The sequence below is a fragment of the Chinchilla lanigera genome, unplaced genomic scaffold, assembly GCF_000276665.1.
Source record: "Chinchilla lanigera isolate Chin_1 unplaced genomic scaffold, ChiLan1.0 scaffold00017, whole genome shotgun sequence".
Classification (NCBI taxonomy): Eukaryota; Metazoa; Chordata; class Mammalia; order Rodentia; family Chinchillidae; genus Chinchilla; species Chinchilla lanigera.
This window is the reverse complement of record NW_004955418.1, coordinates 17,804,662-17,829,979: the sequence shown is the minus strand read 5'-3', so window position 1 is coordinate 17,829,979 and position 25,318 is coordinate 17,804,662. Positions and strand designations below refer to the sequence as shown.

The 25,318-nt window shown below is 36.9% G+C and overlaps 2 protein-coding genes across 12 annotated transcripts in view; one reads left to right on the top strand and one right to left on the bottom strand.

Annotated features, from left to right (window-relative positions):
- Kiaa0825 (KIAA0825 ortholog) overlaps positions 1-11,339 on the bottom strand; it is a 384,762-nt gene extending 373,423 nt beyond the window's left edge. For all 8 annotated transcript variants that reach the window (XM_005382250.2, XM_013512985.1, XM_005382255.2 and 5 more), the window contains exon 1: positions 11,265-11,339. The gene's annotated coding sequence lies outside the window, so the exon portion shown is untranslated. The remainder of the gene's footprint in view (positions 1-11,264) is intronic.
- An 88-nt stretch (positions 11,340-11,427) lies between these two features.
- The window catches only part of Slf1 (SMC5-SMC6 complex localization factor 1), a 61,943-nt gene continuing 48,052 nt past the window's right edge, over positions 11,428-25,318 (top strand). The window contains exons 1-5 of one of the 4 annotated variants that reach the window (XM_005382260.2): positions 11,428-11,543; positions 19,317-19,395; positions 23,062-23,175; positions 23,321-23,396; positions 24,175-24,415. In XM_005382260.2, coding sequence (XP_005382317.1) covers positions 23,062-23,175; positions 23,321-23,396; positions 24,175-24,415 — 431 coding nt within the window. In that variant the 5' untranslated portion in view covers positions 11,428-11,543; positions 19,317-19,395. Of the gene's footprint in view, positions 11,544-16,462; positions 16,495-18,316; positions 18,402-19,316; positions 19,396-23,061; positions 23,176-23,320; positions 23,397-24,174; positions 24,416-25,318 lie in introns of those variants that run through there. The other 3 variants (XM_005382259.2, XM_013512986.1, XM_005382261.2) reach the window with 3 other exon arrangements.

Here is a 25,318-nt window from a genome sequence, read left to right as displayed (position 1 = left end):
AACAACTCTTGATAATCTCCTACCTCTTTTGTCTCTAACTCACTATTATTTGTCTATTTGTTTTCCTGAGAAACTATTTTGTAGATAGCAATATGTAAAACAATAACCATTGATAATTTCCTAGCATTTTGTAATTTGGTAAGTCCCCCCTATTATTATGTTATCCTTCTTTTACTCTTTAAAATAAAAAAAAAAACTGAAAACCAATTTGTTGAAGTTTGTCCAAGAAACTATTATCTCCCTTCCCTACCTTTTTGTATACGCAAATACCTTTTTTTTCCCTTGACTATGGTCAAATAGCTGACTGGTAGAGTAAATAAATAAATAGGAGAAGTATTGTGCGTAAAGAAATAAATTAACTGTCCAGAGAACTAGAAAAGGTAGTAGGGTAGGGGTGTCCCCTCTAAATAATCTGGCCTGCAGCTGACTTCTACATACTGTTGGTTCTGTATTTACTGTACCAATAAAATCAGTGTCATTCAAATGAATTGAGATGTATTATATACATGTACCAACTTCCCACAAGGAATGTAATCAGGATGTGTTGCAAACATGTACTAATAAAAACAGAAAAATCGGGAAAAAAGAATTTTAAATTGTACTTGGAATTCAAATAGAATTGAAAATATAACTAAAAGAAAAATAAGTACCATCCAAATACAGTTCCCATACAGCTTTTGGCATTCTGTTTTCTAATATGAATACACAGCTAAGGACCACTCAACATTTGAAGAAAAAAATCAAATTTGAGACTAAGATTAAACAAAAATTAACCCAAATAAAACAAACAAATCAAATAATAGAGCACATTTTCTGCTCTAAAAGAACTGAGACACAGAAAAATTGCATGCATAAAACAAGACCATAAGTAGGACTTCCAGCTAGGACTGAGTATGATTTACAAATATTTTTTCCCAAAAAGAAAACTATAGAGCTAGGCAAAAGTGACCAACAGTTCAGAAATAGACATGTGAATATAAAAATTCAGGAAATGTTTTATATTTTTAAAAAACTATTAACTTCTAGGTAAGCACAGTAGGATTCTGTTGCATTCTAGCCTGGGGATGCTCTTGTCACCATCAACCACAGTTCAATCTGTACACAAGTTCCTCCAATTTAGGGAAAAGTAAGACGGACAGAAACTTCTCTGCAATGGTGAAAATAGGGTCACTCCGGTTGTTAATGGAAGTAATGGTCTTGGAAGTGGGCAAACATAGAGTTCTCAGTGCTATGAGTCCAAGGTCACAGTCCAAATTGGGACCAGCATATTTTCGGCTGAGATTAAAGGTATGCACAACGCAGAACCAGAGACATACAAAGCTAATTTCCCATGCCTGCCAACACTGAGGCTGAATGATAACATGCGCTCAGGATATACAAAATAGAGTATTCAAGGACAACCACTGTCCAACCATATCACATCATTTGTGATGACTAAGCTTGATTATGTCCACTTGACTGGTTCTGGGATCCATCAGGGGGTGGTGAAGCACATTTCTTCTTGTGCCAGGGTGGGTCACAGAGGCATGGTCTTGGGGTCTATGTCTGGTCCCTCACCCCTTCTTCTCTGGTGCTGCTGCTCTGCTTCCCAGCCACCATGAATTAAGCAGCTCCACTCAACCATCAGGATACTCTTGCTTTGAAGCCTGAAGACTATGGACTGAATCCCCTAGAACTGCAAGGTAAATTAAACCTTTCTTCCTTTAACTTATAGGTATTTGGTATTGTGTCCCAGCAACAGGAAAGTTGACTAAAGCAACTCAAATGTAAAACAAAAGAATTTTTCAAAACCAACAGATATCAGTGGTCAAATATCATAAAGGAGATACATTTCATCAATTTAACTCATAGAAATCACTTCCGAAAACAAACCAATAAGCAACAACAACAAAAACTTTTAGAAAGAGAGAGAGAGGTAGAATCCAAAGTTGCTACAATATGTGACCTAAAATGTTTACTTTTCAATAAGAAATTATGAGGCATGCAAAGAAATAGGAGAATAAGCAGTCAATAGGAATTTTGAGTATCTCAAATGTTAGATTTAATAAAATGTGTCTCAAGCCAGGCATGGTGGTGCACACCTGTATTCCCAGCACTTGGGAGGCTGAGGCAAGAGGACTGCTGCAAGTTTCAGGCCAGCCTGGGCTACAAAGTTAGTTCAAGGTCAACCTGAACTGCATAAGGAAGCCTTGTTCCAAAAAGACCAAAAAACAAAAAAAAAATTGTCTCAAGAACTAAAGATGACCACATGTAAATAAGAACAATAAATGAAAAATAGAGATTATCAATAAAGAAACAGAAAAAAAATTAAATCCCAAAGAAAATTGTAGGAAAAGAAAAAATTCCCTGGAAGGGCTTAGTATGCTCAAGTAGACTGAAGAAAAAATTAGTAATTTAAAATGGATGAGTATGTTATCCATAATCAAAACCATAACAAAACGTACAACAGGATGAGAGGACAAAAATAAAGCGACAGAAGAATATTTGAAAAAACAGGAGACAAAAACACTCCAGACTTGATAATAAACATTAATCCATACATTGAAGAAGCTCAAGAGAGATAAACAGACCCACATCTAGATATAACCAAACTACCAAAAGACAAAATTTTAAAAGCAGTCAGAAAAAAAAGCTTCTCACTGACAGGTCAGTATCAGTGTGAATAATTGCTAAGGTGAAGATCAATATGGTAAATAGCTAATGTCTCAGATGCAACATTCTCAAAAACAACGGTAGCCAGAAATCAGTGGAATAAGAAATTCAAAGTGAAAGAAAAACTGCCAACAAAATATCCTATATCCAGAATAACTGCCCTTTAACTAAAGGCAAAGTAAAGCTATTCCCTTCAAAACAAGATGAAATAGAGATTATTTGCTGCTAGTGTTTTACAAGGCTAACACAGAACTAGAATGTGTCTACACTAAAAATACTTGTTTAAGACAAAAGAAGTAAGTCAAGGAAGAACAAAGGAACAGAAAAGACAGGAATGATATACAATGAAATGGAAAATGTAAACTCAATCAAACTGTTAAATACACTAAACGTGAATCATCTAAATACCTGGGTCAAAGGCAAACTTGTCATGCTAGTAAAAAAGCAAGTTGCAACCTCTATAGAAGTTACATTTTACAAAGACGTAAGAAAGTTTATAAGTAAAATAACAGAATTATATGCCATGCAAACAATAATTATAATACAGTTAGGGTTGCCATATTAATATTAGACAAAGTAAATTTTATTAAGTAGTATTAAAACTAGGTGTGGAGGTGCATGTCTGAAATCTCAGCAATTGGGAAGTTGAAGTAGGAAGACTGCCACGAGTTCCAAACCTGAGCTTGCAAAGCAAAAAATTAGAATTCTAGAAAACCTATGTATTGCCAGATGGAAAGGATCCCCATACCTCGAAATTTTTCTGCTAAGATTCATGATAATCTTAACAAATGGGTTTTTAAAATATTACATAACACACATACCCAAACACTAAGATGTATTAAGATTTGGAAGATCGCATACTTCAATGAATCAATTCCTATTACTTCCCAAAAGATCAGTAACAGAATCGTATGTTTGTAAAAGATCCATTCAAAATACAACCCAGACCAAAGGATTTCAAAGTAACAAAGTAGAAAAAGTAAACTGATGTGGTTTCATACTCTACACTGCAGCTAACCTTCAGGCAACTACCACTTTTAAATTTTACTATAGGGTCAACGAAGAATATCCACACTAATCTAAAGGCCATTAAAGTACTTCCTTCTTTTTCAGCTATATCTAAGTGTAAGGTTATATTTTGTTTACTTATTTCAAAACAGCATATGACAATACACTGAATGCAAATGAGATCTGGAATTCAGCTCACTTCCATTATGCCAGACATTTGCAAAATATTAAAAAAAAAACAACCACTATTTCAGTAAAATTTTTGTTTTGGAAAATACTTATTTTTTAAAATTCTGTTTACATGAACATGTCACGGTTTATTGTTGGAACAAATTATAAATACTTATTTTTAATTTATAATACCATAAATGTAAGAAGATATATTTACATCAATAAAAATTCTTTGAGGTACTCTGGAATTTTTAAGAGAATAAAGACTTCCTGAAACCAAATTTTGAGAATTGTTGAGTTAGATAAGTGAGAAAGCCCGGAAAGATGATAAGGAAGGTTAGTTATAAGAATGAGCATAGGTAGTCCCTAAGGATACCAAGTTAAAGACAGCAACACAGAAATGGAGCCTAAGAGGGCTCCACGTACAACCAAGTCCAAACTCTGTCTCAGTCAAAGCTGGAAGCACAGAGGCCAGACTAGCTCACTTTTGAGAAACTATACTGCCCTTGGGCATTTCTGAGGGCAAGTATGAATATATGCTAGAGAAGGGGAGAATCATGTATTTAAAAAATGTAAAGAAATGCATTATTATGTGATTATACACAAAACCTGCAAAGTTGAAAGTGAAAAAAAATTTAGTCGGCTGAAGTTTTATAAAGTAAGGGTACCATGTATTAGTAGTACATGCCTGTAATCCCAGCACCAGAGAGGCTGGGCAGGTGGATTACTGTGCGTTTGATGCCAGCCTGATACTTCAAAGCCAGGCCAAACTACGTAGCAAGACCCCAAGGTCCTGAGTTCGACTCCCAGTATCAAAAAAACAAAGGCAAGATTATGTACTCCAAACATATACTAATAAAAATGGTTTAAAAAGGCAAAAATAAAATAAAAACAAGAAAGTATGAAAACTTTGTAAAACTAACAATTTTGATCTTTTTAGCCACAGAGTTATTTTCAATAGGCAAATAGATACTCATATTTCAGCTAATATTTCAATTATGAATATTAACATTATTCAGGCTATTTGAGATTGATTTTTATTTTGGATTAATGTTTTATGTTCGGGTTAAATTCCAAAATGTAAGCAGCAGCCTGTGTTTAACTCCTAATGTTAAAATCAATTGCTTTGCAATTTTAACTCCTTTTTAGAACATACATTTTGATCCCTTAACTGTTCCTCTAACAAAATTGTATTCTAAATTATAAGAAGTTAGATTAAAAACATATGTCTCAGCCAGATGTGGTGGTGCACACCTATAGTCCTAGCACACATCATCACATTTACTTCTAGTAAACCTATGGAAATTGTTGCTTTAAGAATTTAGTAACTTTGGGGCTGGGGATTTAGCTCAGCGGCAAAGTGCCTGCCTGGCAAGCGCAAGGTCGTGAGTTCGGTTCCCGGTACCGGAGAAAAACAAAAACAAAAACAACAACAACAAAAAAAACCAAACAACAAAAAAAAAAAACAAAGAATTTAGTAACTTCTTCAAAATCGTAATTATTTAAATTCCTAAGTTTGAGTTCACACCCAGTCCCCCAGTGAATTCAGTTGTCTACATTATACTGTATTAACCTAATTTATCAAAATGACAATTTTCTTTCTAGCTTCTATTAGTATTTACTAAATCTTTTTATGAGATAGATGCTTCCAGAGATGCACTAAAGTTTATTTTTGGTCTCCGTATTTGGACAAAATCTGTATTTGGCTTTGTTAGGTTTTAGAAAGTAAACACAATAAAATGGCTACGTCAATATTACTTGTGAAGTCTGAGGTATGATTAATGAGCGTGTTGACGTGCTGATGGCAGAATGCCTGTGTGATCCCAGAAAGGATGGAAGGCTGCTACTCAGTGAACCTTCCCGCCTCACTACCAAACGCAGCGTGCTTACGGGTTGTTTCTGTCAGCCCACTGAAGGGCTTAAGAGGTTAAGAGACACTAAGATAAAGGTGAGCATTTCAAGATGGGTGACTGCACCCTCCTTAATCTTGTTTGATTCACCTTTCTTTTTGTGATCCAATGCTCTCTACAGAAACACAGTCATTTGCCAAGATCTTACATACCTAAACATATACCCACATACATTCACCTAAATAGATGGGGATGGGATGAACGATGCCTATCTGGAGCCAAGATCTGATGAAGGCAATTCATATTTTTAAGGATTCAAAAGAAACCGGTCACACTGGGTGGCTCTGGAAAGAAAGCATTATTGCCTGGGCAACCTTGTGGGTTATGCAAGTTTTGCCATGTGTACAAATACCCAAAGCAGGGCATAAGTATTGCTGAAATCCAGCCTATACTCTGGTGCCCAGCTATGTGTCCAGCATGTCTGTCACTGTAGAGGAAAGAATGCCTTCCAGAAAGAGTAGCCTTTTACAAATTCATACAAGGTACTGCTTGAACTAGCTGTACAAAGGAAGGCAAAAGGGGGGAAGGGGATACTGTCTCATTATATGCACCTTCATATCTTCTGAATTTTGTATCAACTTTAAATATGTTTGTTGGGCTGAGGATATAGCTCAGCAGCACAACGCCTACCTGGCAAGTGGAGGATCTTGAGTTCGATTCCTGGTATCAAAAATTTGTTTAAATATATATATACATATATATATTTGTTAAAAATAATTTGTCAGTGTATATCAAAAATATTGCATGCGTATGACCAACAGATTATCATGTATCCTATAACTTACAACATGGAAATATATATATATGTCAAACTATTTTATAACAGCTTTTCTTGTACCATTATTTGACACCAGGATGTCAACTAGAAAGTTATAATGCATTCATAAAACTGAACACTACATAAAAGTCCTGAAAATATTTTGTAGAAGCAAGTTTATCAATATGAAAAAATTCACAGTATAACACATGGGGGAAAAGGAGGTCACAAGAGGTATAGTATTAGAATATTTTTATTTAAAAAGATACAAACAAGTCTGTAAGAATGTAGAGAAATATGATGAATAAGTATTCCTGAGTGGTGAGATTATGGCAAATTTTCATTTCATTTTCTTTTTTGGATTATTTGTATGCTCTTCAAATGTCTGTAACAAACAGATGCTTCTTCCAAAACAAAGAAAACAAACTCCAATTCCACCTCCACCTCATCCTGTTTATTGAGAAAGCCTAACATCTTCAACACATACACACAGGTATGTACAGCTTGTCCTACCTTAGCTTTATTATTAGCCTTTCCCATTTGACATATCCAGTGACAAGGTGACGAATTCTCTTTTGTGATATCCTGCCAAAATCTTCACCATCCTTGAAGGCCAATACACAACACCCTTCTTCACTCCCTCATCTGTGCTTCCAAGGCAGACGATAATTATTATACACTTTAAAGTACCATGTTAATCCTGCCCATTCCAATATCTTATATAAACAGAGAACTAGAAGTAGAAATAGTTCTCCATATACCTTCTTCACTTCCTCACCTGCACTCCCAAAAGCAACACTTTTCCCTATATTCCTCTATAATTTGCGATCAACAATGTTTGTTAATTGCACCTTAAAAAATTAACTACTTATGTGTGAGACTTTATCTCTCTTAGGTGACTATAAGTGTTAAGATTCTTTACCCTTGTCTAATTCATGAAGTATCTTTATATCTACCCATCTTTTGTTCACACAAGATTGAGGAAGAAGGTCTATATTTACTTAACAGCAACTGTGTTAGTCAACATGTTTGAGCTTTGTATAAATCAACTCACTTAAGTCTCAAAGCAGTCCTGAGTATCTATTTTACATATGAAAACACAATCTCAAAAAGGTTCTGTGACTTATTAATGTTCCAGGCTGGTAAAAGTGAAAAATGAATTTGATCAAACTCTGGTCTGTTCTTTCCATTACAAAAACATGATTGTGTGTTGACCAGTGAAGAAGACAGACACATGGATGCGCCACTTGAAGGCTTTCTAGTACACTCAACCTGCTACATAATACTTAGAAGAAGAGCAAAATCAGGATTGTAGAGGTGGAAGGGACCTTTGAGATTATCTAATCTGACCGCTAAATTATAGAAGACAAATATATTGTCTTTCACACACATTTAGTAGCTGAGCTAGGAGTGAAATCCAACTGGAGACAGGGTAATAATATGATTAAGATAAGGCCTTTGGAGTCAGATGAAATTGTTCAAATCACAGCTTGGTATTTAATGACTGTGTAAACTAGGCCAAAATTACAAAGCTTAAGCTTTGCCTTAGTTTTTTCAACTTTCAAAAGGAAGATAATAATACCCCATAGTGCTGCGAGGACTACACATTACACTGTACACTGCAAAGTAAGCACTCAATAAATATTAGATAGTCTCTGAGCTCCTGTCTCAGTTCAGCCTTCTTTGCAGGATACCACCCTTCTCTTATGGATGACTATGAAGCAGACCTTACAATGAAGGGTCAATGTGAGTAATAATAGATAAGCGTTCACTTATTTATGTGCCAAGTCCTTTTAGAACAATACATGCACAAACACTTTTTGGTAGACAAGTAACACTTTTAAAATGAATATTCACCCAACAAATGTTTATTGAGCTCCTACTACATAGCAGTGTTAGATGCTGAAAAAACAGATATAATCTGAACCTTCATAAGCCCCAAAACTTGACAAAAAGCAAAATATCTTTGAGATTTTCCTATGGGATATGCAAAAGCAAGTACATAATTAAGTCAATGGAATGTAATCAATATATGTCAGTATTTGAGATTAATTGTACATATATAGTGTGTCTTTCTGGAGAACAAGATATTCTTTAAATTCAATGTTATTTCTAGTATTGGTTGTTTTGATTCGATTTTAGTAAATGCATTAAAATTAGGCTATTGCTAGTTATCTATATAAGATATTAGAATGGGCAGGATTAACATGGTACTTTAAAATGTATAATAATTATAATCTGCTTGCAAGCTACAGCAAAGCTGAACAGGTCTGCCAACAATCAGATAATTCCTTCCAAAACATGAATTTGTGCTGATTCAATCACTCTCCACGCACACACACACTACACACACATACATAGAAATGTGTATGCAAAAAGCTGCTTTTGAAGACAGCTGACATTCTGGACCCTGAGTCACCAGTGTTATTGGTCTCCATATCTCTTGCTCCCTAGTTTTATGTTCATGTAAATTACAGGCATTTGAGGTAGTATGCAAAGTGGCCAATAATAAATGAAGAAATTACATTCTTCACATGTAAATGACATTATTTACATGTGAAAATTACATTATTCTCTGTGATGACTGTCTTAATTATGTTTCTCTCATTGTTGAGAGAAAACACCAGACACCCAAAGTTAAAGGGGGAAAGGTTTATTTAGCTCACAGTCTGTACAGGTTTCAGTCCATAATCAGCTGGCTCCAAGGCAGGGTGGCACATGGCAGAAGGCAACAGTTCATAGCAGCTGAAGACAGCAAAAGCAAGCAAGGGAAAGAAAGAAGGAACACGCCTCTTTCTGTCCCTTATAGTGTATGCAGGCTACCCGCCCTAGGATGAGTGTAGCACTCACACCCTTAATCTTAGCACTGGACCATGAATTAATCACAAACTCTAGATTTAGCCACCTGGGAAAGGCAAACTCCAACATGACTGCAGGAGGCTTTGGGGGCACATCTAGACACAAATCTTAACAATGATGAATACATTCCTTAAATTCCTTTATCTTCAAGTTTTGCTTTACAGTGACTTCTAAATGTGACATACTATTTATCCAATTTTGTCTGAGAGTAAAAAGAATGATTCTGTAAGGTTAATTTATGAGAGTAAGTATAGATTGTTGTAAAAAGAGCAAACAGTTATAGTCAGGTAGACTGGATTCAAATCTCAATTGTGCCTCTAATTTGCACAATGTGTGAGAAATTACAACCTCTTTAAGTCTCAGTATAAAATGACCACAAAATAAACAATTTTTCTTTGTTTTCTTCTTTAATCAAGAACTAAATAAAGGGCTGAGGATATAGCTCAGTGGCATAAGTGCCTGCCTGACAAGTGCAAGGTCATGAGTTCAATCCCCAGTACCGCCAAAAAAAAAAAAAAAAAAGACTTAAAGAACTAAATAAAATGAAGAACATAAATGGCTGATAATAGATAACTGTGATATGTAAAAGTGGTTGATCTGAATCACAAATCATGAACAGGGCTAAAAAAAAAATCCTTGTCTAAAAAGTAGTTGCTATAAGAAATAACATGTCATCTCCCTGAAAGAATTTTCAAATGGAAAAATAAAAAACATATGATTAAAAATGGCAATATTTAGATAGAATATTATAAAAGTTTGTTGGATGATTAACCAACCAGGAGGTTAGAAAGATCAATGTGTTATCCTAAGTATGTTGCACGACTCTCAGAAAGTAGTAAGAAACCTGCCTGATGCTTCAGGGGCCTTACTTTATGTTAGAAAAGTACCTAGATCTCTTTTTTGGAATAGGCTGTTTTAAGAAAACCTATCAGTTGCCTTTCATGTGAGGGTAGGTGGTGAGTGAGAACTACTTCCCAGGAGAAACTGTATTACCCAAGAACTAGAGAAGTCGCCAAAGTTACTACATCACATATTTCAACTCTCTGAATAAATGAGCCCCTTTCTTCACCTTACACCTTTGTCAGAAGCGATTTCTCTTTACAACTATTCTGGCTACCTTAAGCCGCCAACCAAAATTCTGAATCATTGAGAAACCTGGACCAAAGCGCGAGTCTTCCTCTGTCAAAGTACTTTCGGAAGGTAAAAGGTGCATTTAAATCGTAAGCATGGAGCTAGGGATTTAGCTCAGTGGCATAAGCGCCTGCCTGGCAAGAGCAAGGTCGTGAGTTCGACCCCTTGTACCGCAAAAATAAATAAGTAAGTAAATAAATCCTAAGCGTGAAATTATAAGGTTACCATTATCTCATTAGTTCATAGCAGTCACGGAAAAATTGCCCACTTGCGTCACTTAATTCAGACTACAGCAGAATCGTTCAATCAATTCCAACTGAGGAAGGACCTCCCCACACCCCACCCAGTGTTAGGAAAGGTCCTTTTCAGCCGAGTGCCGCCTCCCAGCCCGGCCCTCCAGAACTACGGAACAACACTCGGGAAAAGGATTGGAAAGCTGCTCTTGAGACTCGGAGGTGACCAAACCTTGCCAACGGGAGGCTCTTTGATCATGCGCAAACCCAGGGGCGGTACACCGTGTCTTCGGCCTCGCCCAGGTACCCTTGGGGACCCAAGATCGAGTCCCAAGTTAGCACAGATACTGCGAGTGCAGAAGCCGGTAGGACGAGATCCGAGGGCCTTCTCCAGCCACAAGAAAGGTCAAGAGTCACGGGCCTGGATGGGGACTCCGGGTTCAACCCTCGGCGCCTCACTTCTCGGTCCGGCCAAAATGCCGCACTGAGCCTCAACTGGCCGGAAATTCCAGGCCCAGAAGTCAACCCAGAAAAACCACTTACCGGTCTCCCACCGCCGGCTCAGGTCCAGCTGGAGCCGGACCCGCCGGGCCAGACTGAAGCCCTGCACCGTTTCGGGACACCCTGGCGACGGCTCCAGAGCGTCGCTGACAACCACCCGGAAGCGGTACAAGTGCTTCCGGGGCGGCCGAGCGCGCGGCGGGAAATTATTTCCCAGAGCCCGGATTAGTGAATCGGCGAGAGTTGCTGCGGCAGTCGTCGCGCCTTTCGCCGCCGCTGCCGCCACCGGAGGGAAGCAGCAGAGGCCCTTCGGCCAGGAAGGTAAAGGGCCGCAGCTCGGAAGACAGTGTGGGGCTCCTTTTCCCCCAGGCCGTGCCCGCGAAGTTTCTGCCGTCCCCGACTAGGAAGGGACTGGGGCGGGCGGCGGGGACACCTGGTTGTCGCGTTCCCTCAGGCCGCCTCCCTTCCCACCTTCCCGGCTCGCTGCGCTCGGAGCCAGCGCGGGTGGGCCATGGTCGCAGAGCGGGCGCCGAGCCGCTCCCTCGCTTCCGCTCCGCGGAGGGCGCCGGCGGCCCGCGTCCCTGGTTTCCATGGAGCCGGCGGCGGCGGCGCCTCGCCCTCTTCCCGGAGTCCTGGCCGCTGTCCCGGAGTTGGCGTCGGGGAAGGTGGCGGGGATCCCCCAGGCCTGCCTTCCTGGGACGAAGAAAACCATTTCGTTCCTTTTGCTCCAGTAAAAATTTTTGTTTAAAAAAAAAAATGCCCATGAGCGTATCTCTAGGGCCACATCGGCCCTTAAATACAAACTTGCACACATACGTGTTCCCTCAAGGCAGAGACTGTGTTCCTGGGGATTACAGCTCTGCTGCCTGAAGGCTGGGGACCGTGCTAAATGTTTATCTGCAGAGTTTTTCAGTTCCAAAGCCTCAGAAGAATTACTGACAAAAAAACTGATTTTCTTTAACACTCCCTATCAGTATTTGACCCTGAAGTTAGCTGGTGCTTCGTTTTGTACGCCCCAACCTCGCTTTTTTATGTATTTATTTGACGTGTGATTGGCAGTCCTCTTAAAAAACATTCCTGTTGACACATGGGAAAGGAAAGTTTCACCTGAGTGTGAGTGTGACTGACATTGCACCTGACAGACGTTTTGGTTCATGTTAGTCTGTTGTGCCTCGGTTCCTAGAAATATGCTGATGTGCTGGATGTTCGTGTTCCTGGAAAGTTTGTCTAACGTATATTACAGGTGTTCGATTCACAGTTTAGCTTGGAGTTGTATAGGAGAGGAAATTTGATTATTTCTAAGTCAAAGGTATTGTAGTTGAATGTGCCGGTTTGTTCAGTACCTTGAATGTTTATGTGCATTGTATTGTAGAGACCGCCTGCAGCAAGGTAAACAAACCTACTTTAGATTTGTTTCCCAAGTTAACATTTTCTTAATGCATTATGACCTCCTTGAAGTTCAGTTATGTAACTTAAAATTTTCTTGCTTCCTTAAAGCGGAAAGCATGTAGAATGTGAGTCTTTGGAAGGGGAGTCAAAATGCTGTTACTTTTCATAATCAAAATGAAGAACTCGGCTGGGCATCTTGGCGCATGCCCATAATCCCAGCACTCAGGAGGCTGAGGCGGGAGGATCTTGTGAGTTCGAGACCAACTTGGGCTCCAAAGTGAGCTCAAGGCCAGCCTGAACTGCGTTGCAAGACCTTGTCTCAAAAAACACCGAAAAAAAAAAAAAAAAATTAAGAACTCTTTAAGATTTTATTCCAGGTATCCACAGGTTTCACCAATACCCCTAAAACACTGTTTTTTAGAAAACCAATTGTATATCTTTATTAACTACATAACATTTTCATTAGTGTATCTTGATTATATTCTAAGATAATCTTTTCCCTTTAAATGGTTTTAAATAAAATAAATTCTATGGAAACTGAATAAAACCTAAAGGAAATGAAGAACCCTCTTTCTCAAAAAATAGAACCGAAGTGGAACATTACCTGTAAGGTAACTCTTCTAATTGATTCTTTATGCTCATGGAAAATACATATTGTAAATGTCTTAGGCGCTGTTTCACACCGAATAAGGACATAGCACTCCTTAAAGTAAAACATCCTTAGAATTCACTTAGTTTTTACTTTCCAGCAGAATTACTTTGAAATTAAAAACATACTGTTTTCATATTTTTTCATAAGAAACAAAAGAAGCCCACATGCATTACTCCAATTATTAATTGACCCCAAATCTGTTTTGAGAGGAAAATTAGTAGCCTCTGTTTTCCGTAAGAAAAAATATACTGTAACACTCTTTGGATTGTTCCTAGAAACGTATTGAAAATTTAGACATTGGTAGTTTTTTTGAAAATAATTATAATGCTTAAATATTTTTGATGTTGCTGACCTAAGTATGTTTCCACTCTTGTAGTGGGTTCCTTTCATCCAGTGTACCTTTTTCTTGTACTACCTGGAAATAGATTGCTTTGACAGTTATAATATGGTTAGGCGTTCTAGACTAAATCCTGAAATTTAAGTCAGGTTGGTATTGTAGAAAAGGTGTATCATTTTTGCAGAAATAGGCTTATCTTTGAATTTTGGTTTCACTGTTTTCCTAGTTATATATCCTTTAGTTACTTTCTTAATCTTCAAATTTCCCAATGTTGTCTTCTGTGTAAGAATAAGTAACACATTGTGAAGAGGGAAATGAACTGATATATGGTATGAAATGTGTAGACCACAGAAGCGCCGCAATAATAATTAAATCCAGCTTCTACAAATTTAGAAATCCAGCTTCTACAAATCCATTCAGCCTTAGACTTATGCTTTCTGTGAGGTAATCCAGAATTGCTAGGACACTAAAAGAGATTTGGTGACTAATACAATATCTATTTTTCATCCACTCTTTTCCTCTTGAACCTGTTACTTCCTGTCCAGTTTGCTTCCTTAACATCTTTTCAGCTGGGCATAATGGCGTACACCTGTAATACAAGCATTTGGGAGGCTGAGGCAGGAGAATCGCTGCAAACTCAAGGCCAGACTGAACTATTAAGCAACATCCTGTATTAAAAAGAAAGAAAGAAAAAAAGAAAAAACTCTCAGTCTAGCCTGTTCCCTATACAGTATCAGATAGACAGCATAGCCCCCATATGTTTCCTTGATCCCTCATTTCTTCCCCACCGTGGTCAGTTTGCTGCTAGTCCTCCATTTCCTCCCTAAATTTACCGTTGAAGGCACTGATGACTGCTCTGCTGTCTTACTGGTCTTGACAGTCTCTCAAGCCTCATCACTGGAGACCGCTATCAAATAATTAATTTATTTGATATCTTTAAAGAATGGGGCAAGAAGTAGACACTGCATCTTTTCTTAAACAGATTCCAAAGACCACCTGAATGAAATTAAGTACTGATTTGACTTCTAGGCCAAGAGGGACCAGAATTCCTAAAATCTTGCCAAAAGTATAGCAGTCAGAATCAAACTACTGGGGCTGCGGATTTAGCTCAGTGGCACAGTGCCTGCCTGGCAAACTCAAAGTGGTGAGTTCGGTTCCCAGTACCAAAAAAAAAAAACAGAATCAAACTACTCACCTAGTATTAGCTCTATGACAAGTTTCTACCTTTTTCAGTACTGTACTGCAGAACCACTGTTAATTCCTATCATTTTGTTTTGAAACTCTGTATCACATTTAATGTTCTTGCTTTGTTTTGTTTATATTTGCAATGTTGGTATGCTTCCATTGTTCCTTTTTCTTTTTCTTTTACTACTCTCTTTAAAATAAAAACCAAAACAAGTAGATCAGTACTGTGACCCTTTTCGATTTTAACAGGGATTTGTTTACTACTGCAATTAAATGTTGTGGATGAACTCTGAAAATCTTTCCAGCTCTTAATTCAAAGCAACAGTACTGATTGTATTCAAGGCTTGGTATATGCTTTCACAGAAGAGGAGAGTTTCACGGAAGAGAGGAGTTTCAAGTGATTTTTTTAATAGAATAAAAACATTAAAAAACAATACAGAATTTCAAAACAAGATGATAGGAGTCAACAGTGGTTATTATATTGCATATTGTTATCTTCAAAGTAGTTGCTCAGATTACCAGATATAGGTATGCAAAATTGATCAAAAAAATTAAGCACTAACTGTTCTTCTCAATAAACCAACAGAAACTAGTAGTACAATTATCTTAGCTATCTTATGTGTGTGTGTATATTTTTTTTTCTTTTTTCTTTCTTTTCTCCTTTCCCTCATCCCAGTTGTTCTTTCCTTTTGAGCAGTTTCTTTCCCTTTTGCAATGTCTGCTGTACCTTTCCGATTTTATTTACTCTTTCAGTTTTTTTACATTAGAGAGACAATCAGATGTTTACACATGTAGGTCTGATTTATGGCTTTCCACAAGCTGAAGACTAAAACTAGATCAATGTCTATTGCTGTGCACTAAACGAAAGTCAAAATGGATCAAAGATCTAAATATTAAAACAGAAACACGAAATGTACTGGAAGAGAAAGTAGGTAGAAATCTTGACACCATAGGGGTGGGCAGAGAGTTCATAAACAAAAACCAAACCACAGGAAATGCTTCAAAGAATCAACAACCAGGATCTCATCTTATTGAAAAGTTTTTTGCGCATCAAAAGAAATTACCAACAGAGTGAAAAGACAACCCATGAATTGGGAAAAAATTTTAGCCAACTGTCCCTCAGACAAAGGACTTCTATCTGGAACATAGGAAGAATTAAAAATCAGGCCCCCAAAATTCAACGACCCAATCCAAAAATGGGCATCGGAGATGAATACAGCTCAGATGAAGAAATAGAAATGGCAAATAAATACATGAAAAACTGTTTAACATCACTGGTCATTCAAGAAACGCAAATTAAAACAATTCTGAGATGCCATCCCACCCAGGAAAGAATGGCTGTCGTTAAGAAATCAACCAGTAACAAATGCTCAATGGGCTGTGGGGAGAAAGGAACCTTTCTCCCCTGTTGGTGGGAGTGTAGACTGGTACAACCACTGTGGAAATGAGTGTGCAGATTCCTGAAAAAAAATAGGAGTAGAGGTCCCATTTGACCCAACTATTCCCTTCTGGGTATTTTTCCAGATAAATTGAGAACATCATACCACAGCCATGTACGTGCACCCATGTTTATAGCAGTGCAATTTGTCATAGGTAAACCTTGGAAACAACCTAAATGCCCATCAACCGAGGAATGGATAAAAAGATGTATTTTTATACAATGAAGTATTACTCAGCTACAAAGAAGAATAAACTCGAGGCTTTTACAGGTAAATGGATGCAACTAGAGACCATACTCATAAGTGAAATAAATCAGACCTGCATGTGATTTTCTTTTATTGCTATAGCAGGTTTAAAAATCAGAACTGCCTAGTATGACAGTGAAAATCAAAGTGCAGTGTAGTGGCTCACACCTATAATCCCAGCACTGGGTAGGCTGAGGCAGGAGGATTGCTGTGAGGTAGAGGCCATTCTGGGCTACATAGTGAGTACAAAGCCAGCCTGACTTACTAAGTAAAACTATGTCTCAACGTCCCCCCAATGAAAAATGAGAAACCACCTCAGTTTTCATCATGTTGCTTTAAAACCATGAAGAACTATTAAGTGGATTGGGAAAATGCTTACTGTTTAATTTTCCATAAAAATTATAACAGAACTACAATAATATGTAAATGTTGTTGTATGTAAAACTTGATAGTTGTAGTCAGGATTTGCAAGGGAATAGATTTAATATAGGACACATTATAGGATTATTTTATAATATTCACGCAAAAAGTCAAGTGCAGAAAAGTACAGGAGATCTGTCCATACACTAGAGACCCAAAGAATCTACCTGAGGGCCTAGGTTGCATGGCAGTGTCCTGGAGGAGTCCAGCTGAAGACCTAGAGCCCACAACAATGTCTCATGCAAGTCTGTATTAAGGATTTGCACTGGGAAAGCCCAAGGGTCAGTGGTGGAAGCTGGAGAGTCTGTGCTAGTGGAATGATCTGTGCCAGCAGGCTGAGGGATCTGCACTAGAGTCAGGAAGCAATGCTTTAGTTAAGGACCAGGGTTCGCCTGAAAAGAACCGCAGTCATTCTCAGTGATAGCAAGAACCCGAGCTCCTCCGACAGTAAGAACAACTGAGTTCCTATCAGGAATACCGGTGTGACAGACTTCTCCAGAAGAATCAACAGCACCCCTTCTTCCCCTCCAGTTGTCTTTTTACACTGTTGGCGACTATACTCAGGTTGGATCCCTGGCCCTCCACTCCCTGCATCACACTGATTGAGTTCAGCCAGAAGGTACAAGTTGACCTTTAGTTAATCCACCACAGGGGTCAGTTCCCGCCCCCAGTTGTGGTGTTACAAAGTGAGGGAAATTAGGGAAGATTTTAATCTTTCTATACTTAATAGTATTTTTCCATTTTTCTGTAATATGTATGTATTAATTGAAATTGAAGGACAACCGGGTGTGATGGCATGTGCCTGTAATCCCAGCATGTGAGAGGCTGAGGCAGGGAATTTCCAAGTTCTTGCTCAGCGCAGGCAGTGCGGCAACTTAAGGAGACCTTGTGTTAAAAATAAAATAAGGGCTAGAAGCATAGCTTAGTCTGGAGGGCCCTGCTTCAGTCCCCAGTACTGTTCCCCCAAAAGTAAAAGAGAGATGGGGGAAGGAGAAAGGAAGGAAATTGAAAGATAAAAATAAGCTTTATGTTTTTAAAATTCCATTTGTTTGCTTTTTGAGACAGGGGCTTGCTCTGTAGTCCAGGCTAGCCCTTAACTTGCAATCCTGCTCTTTCACCCAACTGTTACACTCTTCTCTTCCTGCTTCCCAAGCAAGACTTTTATATTCTTGTCTGTGTTCCCTTCTCTACTTTGCCCAGAGTTCCCTTTCAGCATATTCTAACTAGTTGTCACAGTCTTCAATCATGTTCCGGCTAAGTATTATAAAGAATTCAAAGACCTTGAAAAGAAGTGTGTAATAAAAATGTCCGTAATTACTGTAGTATGCGCTTTAGGTTTAGTTGCTTTTTTGGCTGCTGCAAATGCAAAGGAATTTCAGGCATCGGGGATGGGCTCATGTAGAGATTATTTTAGGAAAGTCCACACCACAGAGACAGCTGCATGCTCTGCATGAAGGCCAGCTCTGGTCACAGTCACTATTTCTTTAGTTATGTGTGTTATGTAGTCGAAGGTAAGTACATTTTTAAAAATTATCTTGAAGTTTAAACATGTTAATATAGTGGAGCATTCTAGGAATATTGTATATAACTTTGAACTTTTTGACAAATGATAAAAACATTTAATGGTCAAAAAATAGTTGCTTTCCTTTTTTCCTCCCCCTTTTTTGTGTTAGGATAGTATTGTCTGTGGTTGCTGGAAAGATCGTCTCCCTCCAAATACGGTCTAGAAAGTTCTTAAGCTTCCCACTGGTAGAATTATATTCTGGTATACTTGCATTCCTTTTTGTATTAGAACATTTCTAGAAGTTATCTCTTCTGCATGCCTTAGAACCTATATAAGCGTTTAAGGATTTCTTATTATCTGGGTTATTGATATATGGTAAGGAGACATTTATAGTGTTACCTTTGAGTTCATTGGCATGTCAAGCTATTGTTTATTATGTTCTTAACCTACAGGGTCAGGAACAGCTATCAAACCAGTAATTTTATAAATATAGGTAAACCAGTGCATGTACTTATATATATATATATCTGTGTCTTTTCCTATGTAGAATTAGGAGTTGTCCCATGTAACTATATGGATTCGTTTGTGGTCTGGGTCATTGGTTTATCATATGATGTAATGTTAAAAAATATTCCTACTTGTAATATAAACTCGGTTGCTTCAAACAGATAATAGTATTATAGAATGCTACTAGATTAGTTTAATAGAATTTGTTCTTTAAAAGACTGCTATTTTGTACTAACAGCAGTGTGCACATTCTGTGAAAGGTTAAGCAATAGCCCATTTTCTTTTCCTGATAAACTGTCAATAAATGTCCTGTATTCTGACTTGTTTTGAAATTCACCCATATTTGTATTAAATTTGGATCTGGACATCCTGTTTTTCTGAGTTGTGTTTCTTACTTCCTTTTCCTCTGCATTAGTTTCAGTTTCATATTTAAACATTACTAAAGAAAGAAACTGCTTTAAAAAGGCTTTCCCGATTTCTGCTTTTTATCCAAGGTTGGTCCTATTTTCCATTTTATTGTGAGGTCTTGTGTTGACATATATTACAGGAGATTATTTCCATGGTAACTTGCCTTATAAAAACAATATGGTTTAAGTAGAAAAATTCTTTATATACTGATGCCAGTAAACTCCAATAATTTACTAATTTATACATCAAATCAAATATATTAGCTGGGTGTGTTGGCCCACCCCCATAATCCCACCACTGAGGAGACTGAGGCAATAGAATCACCGCAAGTTTGAGGCCAGCCTGACTACATAGTCCAAATCCAGTCTGTAATATATATCAAGACCCTATCTCAAAAAACATGGTAAAGTATTACTTCGTTAGTAGTAAGCATTCAAATTCTAAAATAACTATTGTTAATTTGATCGGAAAAGAATATAGTATGACAGATTTTTTCCTTGTATTTGTATATAATATATATTTAATTCTTGGGAAGCATAATAATGTAAAGGACAAAGTTTAAGTGAAATTTGTTGATAATAATGACACAGCAGTTTTTTTATTGCTTTCATTATACTTTGTCTAACAGTAGTGTTTACTACATCAGTACTTTAGCCACGGGAAAATTTCAGGTTTTTAAAGCCATTCAGACTTTGTTCTTTGGCAGCATTTCCTGAAGCAACCTGCTAAATGGCTTTCTAAACTATCACCCACATAAAAAAAAATAAGAAATAAGAAAGATATATATATATACCTCTTTTGAAATTCTTGTTTCCTCTGATAACAGTGGCCTTTGAGAACTATAAAAACAATTACTGCATAATACCAAGATGGTATTCACAAATATATTGAATTTCACTTCTCCAGTATTTCTAAAAGGATCTACCATTTTCTAAAGAAATTTCCTAAAGGATTTACTAAAATAATTCTGTAGAATTAATGAAAGCAGCATTTTCCCCTTGTTGTGGACATGCTGTATAATCCCTGTGTCTTACTGTGTTTATGTGTTCTGAATCAGATACATTACTATTTCTTTCAATAGAGTATATTTGTCAAGTTTTTATATATTGCCAGTCTAAGTTAATGGGTATTTTCGCTCAATGCGTTATGTAAGCCATGTAAATGATTAGAAATATTGGTTAAGTAATGTAGTAAAAAGTTCACTACGTGTAAAGCTGCTTATACTTTATTTACTAGTAGTATTTCACATGTATGATTCACATTTTCATAAAACACAAGCCTACTGTGTACATTGTATAATTTCCTACCAGGTAGACCAAATCTTTGTAGCTTTTTAAAAAACATTTATTTCATGGAAGAGTCTTATTATTCATGTTCTCTATATGATTTTAAAGATTTTAGAGGGTTAATAACATTACACCATTTTGTCCATTTTGGAGCCAACTGAGAAATGTAGAAAGCACATATATTGAGACCAAAATGTCACCCTTTTTACTGAGTAAAGGTTGGCTTGAAGATGACTTTGATATGTGGCTTCAAAGTCTTCTTAATCCATAGCCTCTGGCTCAGTCTGCTGATCCAGGTGTACAGGGCAGCTACCACACCTCTTCTGATGTGACGAAGCATTAGTACGAGCTGTGTGCAGGCAGGCTCAGCAAGCGCATTGGTTAATGTCTACCATAGTGTGTCTTCTCCAAAAGCGAGGTGCAGTAGAGCAGAGGGAAACCAGGAATGCTTCAGCTCAACTGAAGTTCCTCTTAGGAATGAAGATTTGTTTTAGCTCTAAGTGATGGTTTAATCCTAAAATTTCAGCCTTTAAGCATATGCATGTGTGTATATACGTATTTAATGTAAGTACATACAGTTGTCCCACAGTGTCTGTGGGTTTGGTTCCAGGTCCCCCACAGGTCCTGAAATCTGTGGACTTTCAAGTTCCTTATATACAGTGCAGTATTTGTGTATAACGTATTCACATCCTCCTGTGTACTTTGAATCATCTTTAGATGTCTTAAAATACTAAATACAACATAAACAGTATATAGAGTTTTTTGTTTGTGTCTTTATAATACTAAGGATTAAACCCAGAGCCTTAGCACTGAGCTGCATCCCTAGACCTATTTTTATTTTTTATTTTGAGACAGGATCTCACTAAGCCAGTAAGTTGCCCAAGCTGGGCTCAAACTTGGAATCTTCCTTTTTCAGCCTCGCTGAGTGCTAGGATTATAGGTTTGTGAGAGAGAAAAGTGTACGTGTTCAGTACAAATGCAGTTTTCTCCCCCCCCAACAAATATTGTCTATACATAGTTGTAGGTACAGAGATGGAACCCATGGATATGGAGGGCTACTGCCTCTGTATTTTAATAGGTCTTTGAAAATACATTCTTCACTTTACCCATTGTAAGCTATTATTCCTGGGCTTACATAGTTACACTTTTTGAAGTTTGCCTTTATTTTACTTTATTTTTTGTTGCGGGGTATACTGAGGATACCCTATCACTGTGTTACACACCCAACTCTTGAAGTTTACTTTTAATTGTCTTGGAAGAAATACATGCTTCTTTGAATGTTGAACACAGTCACAGCAACTTCTCTGCCCATTATGGTATGAGGTGAATATGAATCTATAGGTATTGTACAAAATTGTTAGAGAAATGGAAATTACTGTGATTTCTTTCATCCCTGCTTTCCTTGACTGTAAAGAGAAGAAAGAGCTTCTCTTAACATGCTATCTAGAGTTCTAAGCTCATATAAAAAAACAAAATTATTTTGTAATTAGAAATGCTGTGAGTTATGTGTCACTGCAAAAACACTACTTTGTAGACTGCATTTAAATATGGATTAAGGTCCCTATGAAGTAGGCTTCCATAAAAAACATGATCGTTTATAGACTTCCTTATGAGTAATGAATTTAATATGTATGAATATATAGCAAAGTTGCTGGGCGTGATGTACATGCCTGTAATCCCAGCAATCAGGAGACTGAGGCAGGAGGATCACTGTGAGTACAGGGCCAGCCTGAACTACATAGTGAGACCTTGTCTCAAAAAAAGAATACATAATAAAGTTAGAAACGTAGATTAGGAATAGAATCGAGGATCACAGTGTGCCCTACTATACCAAATTATTCGATGTAAATGCTGTAGGATTCATGGGTTGTGTCAACTTCTCCAGTAGTTTGTACATATTTAATACCTGTCCAAAACTTTAAAAATTAGTGTAAAATTTGATGTTTGCATTGTGCACAGAAATTTGTTTCAAAAGCTCAAAGCAAAAAACAGTATTTTAAAAACAAAGGTAATACTGTTACACTAATATTTACACAGTTGTCTGTCATTTTCTGAAGAATTATATTCATTCATTGGTGTGTTTTAGTGGCAAGTAATGTAGTAATACCAACTTCCAATGTTTAAACCAGAAAAAGGGGCTGGCGATTTAGCTCAGCGGCAAAGCGCCTGCCTGGTAAGCGCAAGGTCGTGAGTTCACTTCCCGGTACCAGAGAAAAACCAAAAAAAATAAAAATAAACCAGAAAAAAAAAACTTCACTTTATTTAAAGTCTCATTTTGAAGAGGTAACTTTTAAAGCTAGTTTGTGTTGTATGTAAGTAAATTTTGCAATATTTACAGTTAAACCTTACGTATGTATTTTAATATATGTTCAGTAGCTTTAGTTTTGGTTTTAGCACTCAGTTAACAAATACAAGTCAACCCTGTGAATAATATGTTTAACTTATTATCTTCTGTGTGTATGTTAGATGGAAGATAATGCCCCAAAGCATGTCATCCAGATGACAGGGTTTAAGATGGAGGAAAAGGAAGCTCTGGGAAAATTGCTTTTAAAGCTAGATTGCACTTTTATTAAGAGTGAGGTGAGTATAGAAACTTATTTAAGTGTTCAAGATATAGTTAAAAGAGTTTAAGTAATGATAAAATGCTCTTGATATTGTAAGAATAAAAAAATCTGTTATTAAAGAAGTCTTTTATAACATTTTTCATGTGAATTTTTCCTTCTAGAAATACAAAAACTGTACACATCTTATAGCCGAACGCTTATGTAAAAGTGAAAAGTTTTTAGCAGCTTGTGCTGCAGGTAAGTCAGTTGCCTTTCTCCAACCCTTGAAAAAAACACTTCCATGTTAAAAATATCCTAGCCTCAGTATAAATGAGTTTTTCCTCGTATTCTTCTGAAAGCATTTTATGTATTTTTTACATTATCCTGAGATAAAAAATTTTGTAAGCACAAATTCCTTTCTCACTTTGTCACCCTTAATACTCCTATATCTTTCTCGACTATTATTGGCATGGCATATCATTAGTCTACTGATTACCAAAAGCATTTAAGTTTTTGGTGTTTTAAAGGAGAAAGTGATAAGTTAACTCCACAAATGAAAGCATACCCTGTCCTGCTGTTTAAGTGAGTATTGACCCTCAGATAAAGAAACTGCAGAATGTTGTCATATTTTCTGAAAACCTCTTTAACCTCAGTAAATGTGTTTGACAAAGTATAAGAAATTCTGGGAATATTATTGCCAAAGTTTTTAGCATAGGTGAAAGAATGTCGATCTAACCAAAAAAAGTGAATAGATTAGTCATAGTAATTCAAGTAATACCTTTTATTTTAGATTTTAAAGCTTTAGATTTGTTTCATTTGGTAACATTTAGAATTATAATTATTTGTTATGGGAAAGGTTATATATAATATTCATTGAGATTATAGGCCTCTCAAAAATTTAGAAAAATGAACATACTTCATGATGTACTGTAAGAATCTCATGTTGGAAAAGATCAACTTTTATTTGGTATTTGTTCTTTATTATCATTATGAAGACCAAAATTCTTTTGTAACGAATACTTCATTCGCTTTCTAGGAAAATGGGTACTAACTAAGGACTACATAATTCATAGTGCCAACAGTGGCAGATGGCTTGATGAAACAACTTATGAATGGGGATATAAAATTGAAAAAGACTCCCATTATTCACCTCAAATGCAATCTGCACCTAAAAGATGGCGTGAGGAGCTGAAACGCTCTGGTGCTCCAGGAGCGTTCCACAGATGGAAAGTTGTCCTCCTTGTTAGAGCTGATAAACGAAGTGATTCTCTTGTAAGGTAGGATGAAATCTCATAAAAGGTAAACTCGTTAATGAGAAAACGATTTTGGTTTGCATGAATACCTCTTTGTATTTACTTGCATTTACAAGTTTAATCAAAATGAGCTGAGGTGATTTATTTTTTGATCTCCTAGGTAAGTCATTTTGCCCAAGTAGTGTCTGTGTCTTGAATAGAACACAGTCTGTTTTATGGTGTTGCTTTAGGTTATTCTGGTGTGCTCTGTTCTAGTTTCTATTTTATTTCTTTTGGCCAGCTCAAGCAAAATAAAAAAGAATACAGTAACTGAGAGATTTTTGTTTTCAGTTTTGAAGTACTCTTAGATTGTTGCTGTTAAAGTATTATATTATCAAAGAGGCTTTATTTGGGTTTATATTTTTACTGTTTTTAGAATTCCTCTTCTTTCCATTATAATTTATTTCCATTTTATCTTTATATATTTTTTACAGCCTTCCTATTAGGTAAACTATAGCCTAATGTGGCTACTATGCTTTGTTGGAGTGGGGGGGTATTGTCTCCTTTACTGAACTGCAACTTACAGATGATAAAGTGTACCCATTTTAAGTGTACCCTTGGGTGAATTTGGAGAGATTTATTCAACCATCTTACCTTCACTATATCAGGATCTGTAACATTCACATCATCCTGTAATGTTTCCTTGTGTCCTGTACATTTAATTCTGGACCATCAATACCAGGCAGCCACTGGTTTCCCCCTTGTCATGATTGATTAAATTTGTCATTTTTAGAGGTTAATGTATATAGGGTCTTAATTTACACTTTGATGTAGCTTCATTTCCCTATAACCATATTTTTGAGATGCTTCAGTGTCGCTGCATGTGTCATCATTCATTCTCTTGTGTTGCTCCTTTTTTTTTTTTTTTTTTTTTTTTTTTTTTTTTTT